Here is an 18,387-nt window from a genome sequence, read left to right as displayed (position 1 = left end):
TAAATTTGATACCTGTAAATACCTCATGATCTAAAGGGAAGATCAAATTATTTCAAGGGGAGATAAAGTTCATTATTATGAATCTTAATTATTTTTTATGAACAGTTGCATAATTTTCAAGTTTTACACAGTGCAGGTAGTTAAAGACAATTTCAACTTTTCCACATTTTTAGCTAAATCGGAGATATTTTTTTTTTGCAGGACTGTGTAGTGGCCCTGCTTGCACAGGTCTGACTGCGAGACAAAAGGCAAAGTGCTTTCCATTGATCATTTCAGCAAGGGCAACAATCTCCCATTCTCTTTTTCTTCCTGCTCTTTCATTCTGAAGCATGGTCGCAGCAAAAGGAAAATATTCAGAAAGCTGCAACTGGAAGCAGGAATTGCTCTGCCGAGCCCCAAACCTGATTGTGCAGAGAAACGTGTAGCTATCTGCAGAACAGTCAGCTTGTCGTGGTCCAAATGGAGCTCTCTGCAAATAGCACTCAAGGTGAAGTGGAATAGGTCATTTAACTTCCCCTTTCCCTGCGCAGGGAAGGCTGTTACACCTTACGGCACGTTACTGGAGGATTTCAAAAGGAGTTTCTTCTGCTGGGATAGGGAGCATACAGCATCCTGTACATCAGGGTTTCCATCAGTAGGGAAGTATCTCGCTGATTTCCACAGGCAACGGATTAAATCCTTAAAATGCTATTTTTCTTTTCCTAACTGAACATTAAAAGCGCTTTCTCACTTGATGTGCAGCGGGCTGTAAGCTTGCAGGACACAGAAGTCCGTGGGTGAAGTATGCCAGAGTGGTACAGTGTCTCTGTTGTAAATGTGAAGAGGCAGCAGCAGTGGCTCACACTGCTCCCCCTTTGCAGTGCAGCTGTGCTCTGCAGGAACAGTCAGAAACATTTCCTTTCTGGGTCTTTCACTGCCTTCTGTTCTTAGACCGTGCTTCTACCCGGTAAGGTAAGACACATTTCTGCTGAGCAAGCTGGGAGGGAGGGCAGCAAGCAGCAACATTCGTGCACGATTCCCCTTCCCCGCTTTTCCTATGCAAGACAACCATAACTGCTTCTTTATTAACAACCCACAGCGTCAGATGAAACAGCGAGTCCTTGTCCAGCACAGCTTGCTCCTTCCGCACCTCTTCCTTGTTTCACAGCCCTTCCCTCCTGCTCAGGCGCTGTCCCTCGTCTCATCACCTCAGTGCCATGAGAGGAGAGCTTGCTTTAGAGGGCAGCTCCTGCTGCTCCCAGACAGCCGTCGGCTGCAGCTTCCACTGCCGGCGTGGAGGTTACTACTGTGGTGACACCGCTGGCATCCTCCCCCTGATCCTTCTTTGGGCCTCATCCAAAGTTCCTTGGGGCTGATAGGAGGGCTGTCTTGAATTTGGCTGCCCTTGAATCGTGCTGTCTCCCTTCTTGTTACTTAACAGCAGGCTCCTTTCCCAGCCAGCTCAAAGTGGGTCCTCATGTGGAAAAACTGAAAATCGAGCAAAATCATTTCAGCTTTCTTCTTTTCCCAATTCTGTTCCAGTGATTTGAATCCTCGTAATTGCAGGAGTAGTTGCGCTGTAAGGAACTCAGTCACACAGACCTCTTCCAGAAGTTAATTTCTGATCTTGAACATGCACAGCCGCATGTGAGGAAGAATGCCCGGCGCACCATGAGCGTGAAACTCGTTATGTGCCAGTCATACTTCCCCTTGGGTCATGGGGTTTTCACAGTGTGGTTAATCGCTGACTGTGGCTCTTGTGAAGTTTACTCACTTCTCTGGAACCTTTCAATTGCTTATAAGTGGGGTTTTATTAGAAAAGTATATTTAATGTCTGTTCTCTTCCTTGAAGAAACCTTTTTGTCATAAGATCAGTGGCTGCAACCCTATGTAGTGTTAGCATTACCCTGAAAATTAATAAAACTGAGGTGGTGAGAAATCATCAAGGTATGAAAAAGAGTATCCTTCCCTTTTCAAGGGTTACTCTGCTCACAGTGTTAGGAAACTGAGAGGGATGTCCCTGTTATTGGTCTGGGGGTATTTTTTTGCACATGGTAGGTATGGAAATGTACAGTATTGTCTAAATCTATTTGTGTTAAAGAAACTAGACTTAAAGCATATTCATGACATGCACATAATACTTTTTCTGTTGTGTGGTACATGGACGACTGTTTATACCAGTCTGGGATAAATGTGGCTTTTCTAAAATATTTCCAGAGTAGCTTGGAACTGGAGCCTAAAATCAAGTATAACTTGTTATTTTTGTTGAGAAATACTCTGAGTAACAACTTTTTAATTTAGAGCTCCCACCAGTCCTATATGACTGAAAAGAAAAATAAATGATACTTTGATAGGTTTCTGTACATTATTGTTCTGCAGCTGATCTTTGTTGATTTTCGCATGTTGTGGCTGACTGCTAATTAAAATAACTGGGATCAGTGTTTCACTTTAGTTTCTCTTTTCCTAGTGTGACAAAATCAAGCAAGAACGAGATGAGGCTGTCAAGAAACTGGAGGAGTTCCAGAAAAGTAAGTCGATTAGTTTGTTAACATAGAGTTACGAATACAACTCTGCATACTTTAAAGCAGCATTAAGAATGCCGAGAGCGAGGTCTACTTGCTGTTTCTCCTCCAAAGCCTTGTTTAAAGCAGTTAATCTGGTAAGACTTTGATCATCATCAGATTGACTAGTGTCACAGCACTTAGAGGTTGACGCAGGTCGCCATTCGTAAGGTGCAGAGTGGTGGGTGAAAACACAGTGGTACAAATGTGGCTCTATCTCACCAGGGTTCTGCAAGTGACTTTGGGAATAACATGTGCTTGGATTGACCCTACTGCTGCAACTACTGCTGCTGCTAATAATAACATTTTTATCATGAAGACGGAGAAAAATTACTTTAAGCATAGGCATACCATTAAAGGTTTTTAGGCTGCACTGATGTCCCTTGATAACTTTTCGGGCAAGTTCTGTCTTGTCTGGGCTGTGAGAACGTCAATACTCAGTTTTACACTTTTATGGTAATGGTTCTATTGAAACCGTACGGTGTCTGGAAGCAACAAAGCACATCTAATGGGAGTGGAAGTATTCTAGTGGAATAGCTCCTTAGAAGAGACAATTACAATAGGATTGTGGTCTGTTATGTCTGGTTTGTGCCAGTACGGTGAACTGCACGATGAAGCATTAGAAATGCGGATGAAGTTAATGCAGGATAAGGAAATCACATGGTCTATACTTTTGTGTGTGTTAATAGAGGAATTTGCTCACTTCCATTTTATAATTGTTCATATGATACGATTATGGAAAATAGTGTAAGATCAACAGGAATCGTCTACTGCCTTAAATGATCTTAGATAACTATTCTGTGAGGCAAGAATGTTCTCTAAGAAGTCTAATTCCTCTGGAAAAAATTGCAGCCTGTTTTGTTTTTGTTATGATACAAGGAATACCAGAGCGTGGCAGAAAATGTCAAGTAGTTAAGACTTAAAATTTGAAGTAATATTTGATGTTGTAAAATTTTATAGGTTTCTTTTATCTTCCTTTCACACTTTTAAAGGACATACCTTGTAAACATAGTGATAAAATGCCAGGAATATTAGGATTTTAAGGCAATAATAGAGCCCATTATTTGAACGACAATATAAAAGGCAATTATATTGATGAAGAGCTACATCGGCTTTGTGTCTGTGAATAAACTTGGCCTGTACTCAGCTTCTATTTGTTCTCCTGGCATAAACACATATTGTGTGTGATTCCAGTTTAATGGGGCCCCGTTTGTATGCCAAGCAGCTGCATTTTAGGCCCTATTGCGTGATTTCATAGCTCTCTGAAAATTGGTTCTATTGAGCACAAGAGATAGAAGGTGGTGGTGGGGGGGAAAGCTTCAACACACAATCATTTCTTTTCAATTGGAGCCAGCAAGGTTGATGACAACATGACCATTGTGTTATAATGATAAGACCACTAAGGATCTGTACCTCTCATCAAGGCTTTCACACAACAGCAGATACAATTTAATTCACTGCTCTGTCAGCAGTGCTGATACCATTATGCCGTCTGTCTCCACAGTTATAATCACTGTCCTCCGAGAAATGCAGTTGAAATGATCTTGAGCAGTCAAAGAAACTCTCAATTAAGGCTGCCACTTCCAATGTGTCAGATTGTGTCTTATGCACTTGGTACAATTTTCACTTCCAATCCTGTTTATTTACAATGTCTACCAGTAATTACGCTTAACATGTCATTTAGTGAGGGTGCCCCTGCCAAGGAGATTGTTGGGTGCTGCAGTACCATTGAGTGGGAGTTTCTCGCAGTCAATGCCATCAGCGGCTTTTAGTCCCTGATGGGATGCAGTAGTAATGTTGATAATGCAAGTATCGTGCTCATCAAGTCATAATTAGATGCCACTCAAATGTGCCACTTGTAATAACAGTGTTGATTCATGTTTTCTCGGTGACTGCAACTACTAATTAGTTAAGTGGTTTTTGGTTGGCCTGCATTTGCTGCGGATTATTATTACCCCTGAAAAAAACTGTCAAGGTTAGAGATGTTTCAGGCCACTTAGTGCTGCTTTATGAATTTTAATATTGACATAATAAGAACTTTGGACAGACTTAGGAAATAATATATTTTTGTATTTAATTTTGAAAGATTTTTTTCCCCTGAGTTAATCATAATTGCAGGTTAATTAAGCTTAAATGAACCAAGAGTAATCTCTAGTTCTACCATGCGCGCCCGATCCTTGCTTCCCAACTTTAGCTGGCTTTGCTTAACGGCGTTCGGTTCCTGTCTGTGAAATGGGAGCAGTGCTGTATCTCCGCTGGTCCCTCATCCCGACTGAAGCATTTCATTGCTCCAAATTCCTAGAGCTAGGTGGAATGAAAACAGAACCAATATGGATGTGTATGTGTTACCTGAAGCTTTTCCTCTTCCAGATTAAACGTAGCATTGTTTATGGCATGTTCGGAGCACATAACTTCTCTAAAGTCAGAAAAAAATGAAAATCCAAGACAACCAAAGAAAGGTGGGGTGGTTCTGCTCTTAGCAGACTTTGCGAATACAGATTGTGGACCAAGATTTCTCAGTTCTCCCCTGCTTTATTTTTTTTCCTGCTCTAAAGGGGAGTTAGCAGACAGCACTTGAGAGGAGCTCTGTTTTTTGAGCCCCAGGCCTTTGGATCAAACAATCTAAGGAATACCATGAAAACTGCTTATATATTATATACCTTATTTCTTGCATGCAGCTCCCGATTTCATAGCAAACTCCCATGTATTGCTGGTTTCCTGTGTCCTTGACTATGATATTAGTTAATGTTGGCTAAGTATCAATAAAGCTGCATAAATAAACCTTGTCAACAGCCTGCATTTTCCTATTCGAAAGGCCCATTTTGTAGTCATTAAGATGACTACTCTGGATATCAGAGGGGGCTTAAGTATCCCTCTTCACTTCTTAGGCAAAAGTCTTAGAAGAGGGCAAAAGGCACATATTATCCAGTGGTATGAAATGGTTGGTTTTTAAACCTTATGTCCATGAAAATGGAAGGAAATACTAGAGAAAGTCCTCCTTATTCCCATTGTGTTCTGCCAGCCTTGTTCCTCTTCCAAAGTGGTAAGCTGCGAATGGTCCTTTCTGCTTACTGAACTCCTGACACTGGGCTGAAAGGAACCAGCCATGAAGTGCCTTGCAGAATTAGAGTCCAGCTAGCGTAAGAAAGGGGAAATTTGGTTTCCTGCTTTGCCTCAGAATCCCTGTGCAACTTGAAACTTTGTCACTTAAAAGACTTTCAACGCTAGTTAAGTACCTGAATAAGTACCTTATTGCTGAAAATTGAGGAGAATCGCGAGCAAAAATGCACTTGTGCTTTTAAAATTGCTCTAACTTGCATCGTTCTCCTACGTTACTAAATAAGCTTTGTTCTATAACTTCATGGTCAAGTTCATCCTGTAGGATGGTGAAGGCAGGGTGTGAGACCACAGCGCTCACTTCAGTGCACACTTAAGTGCAAAGAGACCTTCAATAAGCAATTGAGACACCACGGCTACACAATAATATGCAAGTTGGGTTGTCAGCTGAAGTTGTCAAAAGTCATACAGTGTGAGCAGTGTTGAATTTCCATCAGTATTGCGTCCATCAGGGCGTACCCCAGCTACTACAGCCAGCTTCAAACCTGATAGGGCAGAAAGAGGGGAAGGAGCAGGGCTGAGCTAGTCATTTAATTTGATTCTTTGGAGCACATGTTGCATGAGACATCACAACTACAGAGGCTTCAGTCACTCCTTTCTCTATTTCCTAGTAAGCCTTAGGCCAGTGCTGTGCATCCATCCTGCAGCTTTTCTTCTACCTTGTGTTCAGCAACTGTGATGATGTTTAAAATACTATTTAAACCCGAGGACTGGAAGGTGAGAATATCATCCTTCTAACAACTGAGTTAATCTTGCTGTTTCTGAAGATCAGAACATCAATATTTTAAAAGTTGTATCCATGCCAAATGTTCAGGAGAATTACTATGGCAATCTTAAGGAGCAATCCTAATGATATGACTCCACTTAGTAGTACTTCCCCAAGTACTACAATTTTTCAAGTGTTAATAAAATAAATGAAGATGGTCAGGGAGGCTTCTGCTGGCCTTCTACTTCCTTAAGTTTTTGTTCAGTTCCCTCTCTTAAGGCTGCAGGCATGGCTTCAGAGAGTTGCTTAAAGCAATCATCCAAATATTCAGTGTTCAAAGCAATTTCTAACTGTACAGATGTTCTAATTATTATGTACTTCCCAGTGTTCAAAATTTTTACATAGAAGGTTAAGAGAAAAAGATGTAATATTTCTGATCATGGGATGCATGTGTCAAATGCAGGAAAACACTGACTAATTCTTAAATTCTCCTCCTAGTTTCTCACATGGTTATTGAGGAAGTAAACTGTATTCAGAATCATCTTGAAATTGAGAAGACGTGCCGTGAAAGTGCTGAGGCTTTGGCTTCTAAGGTGAGAACTACAGTGATTCCGTTTAACCTGATTTCCTTTTTTCTTTTCTTGTGTTAAAACTTGATATTGCGTGCATGTCCCATATATATTTTTGCATAATCTTGTAGATCTGTGAAATTGTTTTGAAGTGGCAAAAACTGTAAGCCATATGGGAGATGCAAAATACAGTTCCTGCCCTTGGGGGGAGGAAAAATACCCATTTTAATTTAGTTTCTGTTTTGGAACAGTAAGTCATGGACCATCTTGTTGATATCTAGTTTTTATATGCATTTAGGTTAAATGGAAAACAACTTTTAGAACTGTCCTGTGTGAGATATAAAACAATAATGAGCATTTCAGTGTCTAAATCAAATGGAAAAAGTCAACCACTGCATTACATTTCAGGTGATTGTTTATGAAAGCAAAGCAAGGGCAGGGGAAAGGTGACCTCCGCTGCTCTGTTGATTGCGTCTAGTCTGATGAATTTAGCAAGTGTGTAATTTTCTATATTCCATCTCATCAGAAGTGCATTATTATTAAAGAATGTTTTTATCTCTGTGTTATATATTTTTGGTTGTGTAAAATGCATCTGAGCCACTTCATCAGAAAATGGATTACAGCAATTTTGAACCAAATTTCATTAGCAATGCTGACTGCCTTCTCCCTCCCCCCACTCCCCATCCCCTGCCCAAAGTACATCTTTAGATATGGTAAAAATCACACCAGCAAGAAATCACTTTAATTTAGATGCATTAGCAATGTACTTTCTGGAGGTATTTACTTAATTGTTTGCATAATGACACTATATTAGAATTCATAAGATAGACAATCAGCATCTAAGTAAGAAAATGAATGTATTTATGTAACTTTTCTTCTTCTCTGCACTTTTTCTGTAATGGAGGTCCAGGGGCAGTTCCAAGACTAGCTTTATCCCCTAGGGGTGCTTTGCCAAAGTGGATTTGTTGCCATAAACCATGTGAGGTTCCCCGCACCATCCTGCCCACTTGCTCGGTTTTGTTCTTTGGGAATGAGGTGAAGTTCTTGAGTGAGCCTCCTGTAGTGAGGGGGCTGAGGAAAGAATCAAAGATGATTGCTCAGGCAAGAGTTCAGGGTAAGCCTAATTGTTCAGTATGTGGTTTATTTCAATGCAAAAGTTGGACTTGTGAAGCACACAAGTACACGTTGACCTGGCTGTGTTGTATGTCATTAGTGGAAAATTGAACCTCATTCTTAGAGGTGAATGCAGATAATGCTTGGCTGGTGGTGGGCAGGCACCCCAACATCCACCTCACCACTCCTGAGATTATGCTGAGCCTGCTGAGACGTGGGGTGTCTAGAGGCAGAGCAGCGAAAGAAATTTGGGGAGTGAACGTTTGCAGCAGTCCCCATTGTTCATTTTTTCCTGGTGCTTTGGTCCAGATGGAGATGCATTATAAAACCTCTTCTGTATCAACCACCAACCAGGCATGTGTTTAAGCATCCACTCCGGAGTGGTTTCTGGCTTGTGGTCTGACACAGAAAGAATTGGTGCGTGGTATAGCTTTCATTTTACATATTTTGACTTTACGTTAGTAACTCCTGAGAATTGAAAATAATTTGAAATAATTTTATAGTAATTTTGTCCACATTGGAAGTATAATTGTGGTGTGTGTTATTTGTATTTCATAGGCAAAATAACTGATTTTCTGTGACCAATTGATACAGCTGGCAAAATCAGACGAGCTTTCAGGAGCACAGTCCCTTTGTTCAGGTCATTCAGTTAGGGCTCTTGTTGATATTGGTACATGCTGAAGGGTTCGGAGCTGAAGCAGCTATCAAAAAGGCAGCACAGAATTAAATAAACTTGATAGCTGATTTGATTTAAATCTACACAGGGTACTTATTAGTCAAAAGTACCAGAGAGGAATATGTCTTCCCTGATGGAAGAAGGGCATAGTTGAAGTATCATGTTGAATTCAAACCTTTTCAGAGAAGAAAGGGGAAGTTTCCCATCTTTAGACCATTTTAATGTTGAATGGGATATTTAAGCTAATGTTGCTTTGTCTTGCTCTTGGTTTGCTAGCAATTTCAAATAAGAGTGAAAAGGCTATTTTTTTCCTTGCACAGCAGCATAAAGGTAGACTAACTAGCTTCTTACTGTTTGCACTTTCAGCTGAACAAAGAAAACAAGACCTTGAAAAGAATTAGCATGCTTTATATGGCAAAACTGGGCCCAGAAATTATCACTGAAGAGATTAACATCGATGAGGAAGATCCAGCCCCAGATACAGAAGCTAACTCTGGATCATGCAATTCCGTGCATTGTCAACAGCAAATAAAAGGTAAGCGTTGTTGCTGAGCCTAAAACACCAGAGCAGGAGTGCTCTAAAGGATGGCTGTGTTGGCCTGAGACTAGAGATCCATCTGGCTCTGTGTCAGGCTTCTCAGAGTGCTCATCACGGGGTTTCCAGGGAGGACCATAAGGACATGGTAGGCCTGTAGAGATGCTATATAATGTATATGATGGATATATGTCCTGCTAAGTAAATTGCACAAAAATGGGATCTACACAGCCAAGAGAGCTCAACCTTACTGAGATGGTAAAAGAAACGTTTCTTTAGGTCCTTAATGAAGTGAAAGGTAAGCAGAACGACAAGGTCACCTCGGTATTTACTTCAATTGCAGTGTCACTATTTCAGAGGTTGTAAAGCAGGACTCTCCATTGCTATTGCCATTGTGTACCTTTGTATACACAAACTTTGTTCATATTCCAGAGTTCCTGCCAAACAAGCAAATTAAAAAGGGACTTTTGTACCAGGGGAAACAGCAAAGCTTGGGAACGTGGAAGTACACTGCTATGAGAAGTCTGTGCCATATGAAGAAATTTCTGGTTTCGTTTTGATAGGCTATTTGTGTTTTGTTAATAGAAATTTTTCCTTTCTTTCCAGTCTAACCCCCTGGTGAAGTTATTGTGATTTTGTATATATTTTCCTATATCACAGTGTCCAGAAAAGGAGAATGCCCACATTCTTCATTCTGATACAGAGAGAGATTAAATGGTTCACTTAAACAAGCAAAAACATTCATTTTTTTTGATAATAAGTTACAGTAGCAACCACTGTGCAAACACAACTGTCTTGAACTCAACCTGACCTTGTTAATTGTTGTCTGTTTGAATGTTGTAGCCTCAGTGAAACAGTACAAAGTATCACTGGAAAAAAAAAAACACACTAGTATTTTAAAAATGTTTAAAAAACCTAAAGCAATAAACCCCGCAAAACACCCAAGAAATAAGATGTCATATACCCTTTTATGCCCTTTTATAATAAACAAGTTTATGTGCTGCAGATCTAGGAGAGGAGGCAGAGAATGGTGTGATCCACATCACGCAGCCCCTCTGAATCTCAAATAAGATTCTGGAGTTCCTCCTGTCTTTTAATGGAGAAAGATGTCAAGGATACTGTTAGAAGGGGCAGAGATTCTGGCTGCAGGTCAAAGGACAACGTTGTTAGGAAGGGTAGCAGGGCCAAATGAGTAAAACATTTGAAGAAATGCTCTGCTGTATATGGTCTGTGCCTTGCTGAAGAATTCATTAAAGAACAAAATGTGGCAGGAGTTGCAAAGGATTTAGAAATCTTGACTTCTGCTCCTTTCTCTGGCACTATTATTAAATGTTAATGGCCTTACTTTTACAAGTGCTGACTATTTTAAAAGCATTGACATCCCATTTGCTAGAGGAAAAAATACTCTGTTCCTGTGCCTGGAGAAAAGTGGGTGTGTGTATGGTTGTAGAGTGATCTGACATGTACCAAAAAACAGTATCAGGAATCTGTCCCCAGACTAAGCCAAACTGCATGGCATTATTCTTGAGGGAAAAATCTGGTAGCATCTTGGATTACCTGCAAAGTGTAAGATCACGTGCAATGAAAGAGGTGTTTTCACATCTCCCCTTGATGCTCTCAGGTGTTGCCCAAGTTGGTATGAATATGCTTCCTTCTCTCTATGTTGAGGTTGATAGATGTCCTGTAGCGTAACTGACGTAACGTAACCCAGTCACCATAAATTTCAGAATCTTTTTTCTATTAATTTCACTGGAAAGCACGCATCCATGAAACAGAAGATTTGGTTCAAGAATCTTCTGGGAAAACAAGAATTTTTCTTTTCTTTACAATGCCTGTGCCATTAATTGAGAGGAAAACAAATCTGAAGCTCCTGAACTGGGAGGGGAGGGAAGGAGGAATTGTCATTTTGGAGATCTGAAACCAAACAAAATGACATCCAGTTTGTTGTCATCATCTGCAGTTGATTAGCAACAATTTTCTTATCTGGTGGCTGGTATTCAATGAACAGCAGTGCTATGAAATACTGGAAGCAGGTGGGGAATGAGAGCACTTACTGAAAGCTAATATATATCAATAAATTTATATTTTGTGGTGTTTTTCTGTTAACCTAAACCTCGATATATTATGTATGCAAACTGATCTCCCGTTAAGAAGTGATTATAATCAAATGCTTTATTCCATTGTGAATTTAATTTATTTCATATTTTGATAATTAAGGAACAAAAATTCTGAGGGGAAAATTACAAGCATTAGCTCTTCCATCAGTAAAGGTTACATTCTGACTCTGTTCACATGTTACAAAGACTAAAAATTGGCAGCTGTTCAGGACAATTTCTTCAGTGGAAACCTCCCAAGTATTAACTGCCTGTTGTTTTGTTTATTTCCCTTGTGACGAGAACTCATGATCCCAAAAGAACTGAAGTACATTATTTTGTTTTAAAGGATGCCTATTAAAAATTGCTTTCTGCTACCTGAGTACCAGAGTCTCTGTGATGTGACAGTCTCCTGAGTAGGGCTGAGGACACTCCGTGGTGGCAGGATTGGCGCCATTATAATGAATCATTCAGCATGCAAATGAAGATGGCAGTGCTGAACAAGGCACACTACCTCAACAGAGTAAATCTGAAACTGGAGCCCGATGATGGATCTGTTACTTGACACTTCTGTGAAGTTCCTAAATTATTGAGGATGCACCTTGAATGCATCTGATGCTTTGCATACAGTTGTTTTGTACTTGATTGTACTTGCACTGCTCTGATGTTTCTTTTGTTGTTTTCTTCCAAGAATAAAATAAAAATATATTTTTCATTTCCTTCCTCAAACTGCAGAGCTGCGAGATCAAATCATATCTGTTCATGAGGAAAAGAAGACCTTAGCCATTGAACTGGAAAACCTGAGGTGCAAACTTGTAGAAGTAATTGAAGAAGTATGTATTGTACCATGGAAGGCGAGACCACGTTAGCGTGTAGTTGGTACTTTTTGTATCTCATTTTGCTAAAAACACTCAGTTGTGAAGTTAATTGAATACTATCTAATCGAAAGTCCTGCCAGCCTGCCCATAGGAGGTACCACTTAGGGCACACATCCAGAAGGGGTCTTCTGTGTCAGAGCCCAATCTTAGGCTGTTGCTGGCAGATGATTCTTCATAATCTGTTCTAATATTTTCATTATCTCCCCTTCCTTATCTTTCCTTATCTCCTAATATCTTTCCTTATCTCCCCTTCCTGACATCCTCTCACCCGTCAGCCTGCAGTACTTTTTTTTTCCCTTAAACCTCTGCAAATGCAAGAAATATTTTTGGAGATTTCCCGGTTTAATCACTGTTGCTACTTCATTGAGCATATCCTCGAGTTTGGCCATTGGCAGTGTCCTGTCATGGCAATTAGACCAGCAAATTGGCTTTTTGAGCCAGCAGTTTCTTTCCTTCTTGAAAACTGGATAAGCCATGTACTGATGCAAATCAGGACTTAGTGGTTCTTCCTGTCTGTGCAACACTTGGATTCAGAAAGAGACAGCTGACAGCTCTTGAACAATGAACCTTCCTTTCCCAGGGAAGGGAAAAAAAATCCAGCAGCCTGTCTATATTAAAGGCAAGCAGTCAAGGGCAAGCTAGTAACTTTTTAACCAGGTGCTATGGTGCCTCATCCTGAAAGGTTCAAAAGATTTTACATTTGTAGCTGTGGCTGGTACGTGCTGTGGGAATGGGCCATAGGAGCGCTGCATGAAGGATTGGTTCATAACCTTTTCATGCTGTCTGTGATAGGGATCTGTAAATTAGGGTGAAAATTCTTCCTATCCCACAGGAAAATAACATCAAGCCAAACCTAAGAAACAAAATTACTGAAAGTGAAATGTTGCTTGCATTGTGTAATGTGTTATATGCCTTATGCCACTAATTAAAATTATTTTTTAATTTGTTCTTTATAATTTTCTAGGTGAATAAAGTGAAAGAAGAGAAGGCTGTTTTGACAACAGAAGTTAACAAGCAGCAAAAACTGTTGGAAAAATGTAACAGAGGTGTGTGGTCTCAGCAGGTTTTCCAAATGTTTGAATATTCTGCAAGGGATGTATCAGAATTTTTATGTTTTAGTTCAAAGAACATGTTGCAGAACAGTGACTACAGTCCAGATCTGACACTTGGTCTCATTGCTGTAGGCAGTGGGTAAACACGTGGACTATTCTAGACTGTCTCTACTCCAGGAAAATGTGCCAGTACAAATAGCAGGTTGAATGGGAGAATAGGAAGACTTTTTGCTCTGTAGCAGAAACAGCAGAATAGGGCAGACACATTCCCGCTGCCTGAAATTGTTCCTCTGCAGTTGTGTTCTACCTGCTTACCCAGGGAGAAAAATAAAGAGCTCTCAAAACTTTTCCAAGGGTTTCTAAAAGGTTTGTTGGGTAAAGGGAACTGCCAAGGCTGCTGCTGGATAACTCTCCCAGAAGACTGAAATGTTTATTTTTCTGAAAAAGAACAGCCCATTGTTTTATGTTTGCCTGTTATCCAGAAAAGGTGAGTTACACAAGGTTAGGTCCTAATGTGCGGGCAACATAAAGTAAGATTTCTTTGTATGCTTGAAGTGAGTTACTGAAGTACCTTTTTGATAGCAACTGTATTCTGTGTCTATGTGGTGCTGTCTTGGAGCTGTGTAATTCATACATACAGTTGGAGTTGGTGAATTTATCTTAAATTTAAGCATGGTAGTTTCTTTTAAACATCATTTTGAGAGTCAGATGGGCTGGGATGTGTATCCTACTGTCTGAAGTCCCACGTACTATACTTACCTTTAAAAATTGTTGCACTTACTTCCAAAGAAGCAAGGGTCTTATGTAGGATAAATTTTAGAAATCTAATGGCATCACTCTGGAAACTAGTCTTTGGCCAGTAAGAGCTAAAAAATCAAACTAAAAACTTACCAGGAAAGTGCAAGTGGTCAATGAGACAATTTGTAAATGATGCTTGATCTCCTGGACTGAGGTGTGTTTGGAATAGTTTGGGGAAGCATGTCCCATAGTTAGCTTTAGCCACCCATATGAGGCTTGCTTTTGTGAGCAAAGCTTAAATACAAGCAGTGCAAAATTGCAGTGCTTTCTTCTTCAGGCCCCTTGAAATCTCTTGCAAAGGGACATGCCAAACCTCCCTCAAACCAGGTAGGCAAATAACAGTTGCCTCCAACATACCTTGGTAGGTTGAGCAAGGCTCTCTTAAGACTTTGATTGCTTTTGCCCAAAGAGGCAAGATACAATCTGTGGTACTTTGTGTCTGTTACCGGAGATTTGAGCTTGAACTCCACCAGATGATGTTCTCTCTACCTGTAGTTATTCCTATATCTGGAACAAGGAACTTGATCCTTGACTCATAACGTTTTCATCAGTATGGAGCGATGCTTATTTATATGTCAGTCTATTTGCTGATAAGAATCAATGACCCTGGAACAACAGGAGAGGGAAGAGGAGAAAAAGTGAACTTTTATGCCTGTCTGGATTTTCTAGTACAGAGAACCTGTTCCCTCTTCTGGGTAGACTATTCTAGACACCCAGCTGTCACGTATTCTTCTCTTAAATCTCAAAGAGCAGCGATGAGAAACAGTAATTCTGTGAGAGTTATCCAGAAAAAAAACATAGATATTTTTTAATTCTCATTTTGCAATTGTAAGCTATAAATATTCTTGTGTTTTTTTAAGATGGTAGTAGGTAATATATAGCCTGTAAGCTTCGTAAGAAGGGGGAAGAAAATCACATCCTATTATACAAAAAAAAAAAATTCAAAAGATTTTTCAAGTGTTAAAATACCAGTACATGAAGATGTGCATGCACAGGTATAAAGTAGTGTGTATGTATAGTGAGGTGTAAAACAAACCAGATGAATATTGCAGTGTGGACTGTATGTAGAAATGTAAAACTAAGTTATGTCTTTGTTCAAGGATTCACGGTACTGGGGAAACACAGCCTATCTGGATAAATCAAGCAGTACGTTCTTATTTGATTGTTTGTCATCCATTCTGCTTCTAATTCAGATTTTCTTTCATTCTTGTGAACAGTGTCTGTGCTGGCTGTAGAGGAATATGAAGAGCTTCATGTGAACTTTGAACTGGAAAAGAACCTACGGAAGAAAGCAGAGTCATTTGCCCAAGAGGTGAGCAATTAAGTAAAAGGGATCTCTGGCCAAAACCCTACTACCAACATAGTTGACTTGATTTCATTTCCTCGCTCTCATAGAAATGACGGCTTTGAATTTCCACGTACCACTTAACTAACAGACATACTTCTGTGAAATGAATTTACTATTTCAACAGGATTTATAAAGCTTTCCAGAATTATCCATGTACTCTTACCTTTTTTAAAGTGAGGCTTTAAGTTTATAATGGGCTTAATCAGCCACAACATTTCAGTGTTGAGATATGCTGTGATTGGGTCTGGTCTATTTTTACAGAAATAACAACGAGACCTGCAAATTTCGGTAAAGTTATTTAAGGTAGACATGTTTATTAGCAACTAAAAGTTTTTAGGCAAAATGTTTTGTTTAAATATTCATTTGGATTTTTTCAAGACTCTTACTGATCTGTGCAGGCATTATTTTTTAGCAGTTTTTGTTGGCTGTGGTGTCTGCAGAACTGCTATTTTCAGAGAACAAATTTCTAAGAATTAAGCGTGTTCATTTAGCATGCATTATTACAACATCTATTTTACATCTCTTACTGTTGCTTTGCTTTTTCTTCTGAAGTAGGGAACAATGACGTGCTTCTGTTCATTAACTGGCAGTAGAAGATTGTATGTAAAGGTCTTACGTCTCTCAGAAACGAGTAATTTATAATTGCATAGTTAAGCTGGTTTTCCAGTCATAAAAGAATATTATCTGATACTCCGGGACCAGAATGTTGCTTTTGTTCAGATTCATAACTGCAATATTCAGACAGCTACGCGTTTTGAAAGATGATATTTAAGGTTTTTTTGTATGTGAATAACAAACCAACAGGCAAACTGTCAAGTACAATGCCACAGAAATCCTGGTTATTTGTGAACAAGTACATCTTGGGTTTTTGTCATTATTAATGGATATGGAAATACTCATAAATGAAATATGAAAATATGGGCTGCTGCTGTGGCAGATGGACAATGTAGCTCTTCGGCTGAGGCTTTTCATTCTTCCAAGTTCTTCCAGAGGCTGTTAGGACAGTGAGCTTCAGGCAGTCTTGCCTTTGTGTACTTCTTTTCCTTTTGTGTTGTGCAATTCAGAAAGATTTTGGGATTATTTTGTAAGTACAGGAGCGTGTGACTACAATGCAGCTGCTCAGTTGTGTTTGGGGAAATGGCAGCGTTTCACATTACTTTAAAAATTTGTGATTGTTGGCCTGGCTTCCCAGTGATGGTGTCCCTCTAGTGACCTGAGAGGTGGGACGTGCCTGCAGCTGTACCAGTGCCAGCCCTACTTTTTGCTCGGGTGAGGCAGTGTGAGAGCCCAGCAAGCAGCGTGCTGTGAGGTCCCGGCTGTGATGGAAGAGCTGCGGTGCTGGGATGTGCTTAGTAGGAGCCGTTTGGGTTACGCTGAGGATTTTCTGCTCTCTTTCTTTCACCAGCCTTCAGTTTTCTCTGTCCCTATAAAAAGTTTATTTAAAATACAAAATCCTGCTGGATTTTTTGTGTGAGTTGTGCGGAAGGCACAGCCGTGCAATGCTGAGGGAAGGAAGAACTTTGAGCAAAGGGCATCGCCCTGTGCTGAGTGCTTTGAGAAAGGAACTGATCCCTGAGTGATGCACGTGCTATCACACTGCTGTGGCCTAGTCTGTAGAATAGCATGTTTTAGCATGTTGTATTTGTTGATGGTATCTCCAACAGCCTGGATACGCACTTAATGTCTACAGAGGGTCTTGTTTGGTGGGGGGCACGTTGACTTTTTCAGGGTTCAGGCATCTGAAGCCTTCCCTGCCAGGGGTGTTGGCCCATGGGTTCAGAGCAGCCCCCTGCTTCTCACTGTGGCCTCCTGGGCTGCAGCTGGAGAAGCCCACGCAAGTGGCTGGCTCAGGCTTTCCCAAGTGGTGCCCTTTCCATCCTGTGCTTCTTCAAGAGGTGAGGATTTGCCCCAGGATGTGAGCAATTGGGAGCACAGGTGTGACAGAGAACAGAGGGTGAGCGTGTGTGCAGGAGCAAGTGCAGGCAGGGGGAAAAGACAGGGAGAGAGAGGGAGCAAGTGCACATGGGAGTGAGAGAATACTTGAAAATCAGAGCTTTTGATTTAAAAAAAATCAAATACAGCTTTAATTATAGTCATGCTGCTGGCACCACCATAATATATATTTAATTAATCAAAAACGATCCAACTTCAAACATTAGAATTCATGCTCTTTAGAGGTTCTAAAGAAACTGAGTAAATATTGTCAGCCGTGGTGTGGAGAGGGGGAAGGAAAAAGAAAGAGGGTTTGAAGTGAGTCACAATCCATTGTGAAAGGTACAGGAATCTGCATAAAAGAACTAAATAAATAGAGTGTGTAAGGGGCGGGGGCATGGAAAAATCTGTACCTACCTGAATAAAACAGGGTTGTTAACACAGGAATCTTGGCAAGCTTAACTAGAATTCTAGTGTCATGTTTTAAGAGACACTTTAAGATCTCTCAGCTCTTTGTAGAGCAGTTTATAAGCAAACAAAGGAAGGCAGAGAGTATCTTGAAGGCCATCGCAATAATATAGAGGCTAGCCCTGAAAAGCACTCTTCCACAAAGATGAGCAAAATACAATACATTCAGCCAAAGCAAGCCAAAAGGGGTGGAACACGGTGCAAGATGTAAATTGAAAGTCTTAGCAATGTGAAAATCCCAGGAGTTTAACAAAATAATCTGGCATAAATGGTTTATTAAGCATACAACCTGCCTTGCAACAATATTTTGTAAAGTGAACGGTTTATTACTGTCGTGTGTGCTGGCATGGGGACAACCCCTGCACCTAAAATTCCTTTGGAAACCTCCCCAAGAAGAGGCAGCGTGCTCTCAAAGTTAGTGGTAAGTCCGTATTTTCTCTTCCCTGCATCTCAGGTAAATAGAAATGGAGTGTTGAGCTGTTAGATAAAATTTTAGGGTTCCTCTCACTTCTATGACTAGCACAGGCTTTTTTCAAATCACGCAACTTAGAAAAAATGAAGG

At 40.3% G+C, this 18,387-nt stretch overlaps 1 protein-coding gene across 2 annotated transcripts in view; it reads left to right on the top strand.

Moving 5' to 3' along the window:
* The window catches only part of SHTN1 (shootin 1), a 59,351-nt gene that overhangs the window by 12,965 nt on the left and 27,999 nt on the right, over positions 1-18,387 (top strand). The window contains exons 1-7 of one of the 2 annotated variants that reach the window (XM_035329884.1): positions 933-951; positions 2,447-2,507; positions 6,862-6,956; positions 9,088-9,256; positions 12,085-12,182; positions 13,192-13,273; positions 15,295-15,389. In XM_035329884.1, coding sequence (XP_035185775.1) covers positions 6,870-6,956; positions 9,088-9,256; positions 12,085-12,182; positions 13,192-13,273; positions 15,295-15,389 — 531 coding nt within the window. In that variant the 5' untranslated portion in view covers positions 933-951; positions 2,447-2,507; positions 6,862-6,869. Of the gene's footprint in view, positions 1-932; positions 952-2,446; positions 2,508-6,861; positions 6,957-9,087; positions 9,257-12,084; positions 12,183-13,191; positions 13,274-15,294; positions 15,390-18,387 lie in introns of those variants that run through there. The other variant, XM_035329883.1, reaches the window with a different exon arrangement.

Source organism: Oxyura jamaicensis, chromosome 6, assembly GCF_011077185.1.
Source record: "Oxyura jamaicensis isolate SHBP4307 breed ruddy duck chromosome 6, BPBGC_Ojam_1.0, whole genome shotgun sequence".
NCBI lineage: Eukaryota > Metazoa > Chordata > Aves > Anseriformes > Anatidae > Oxyura > Oxyura jamaicensis.
Note: the sequence above shows the minus strand (reverse complement) of the source record. Positions and strands in the feature narration are given on the sequence as shown.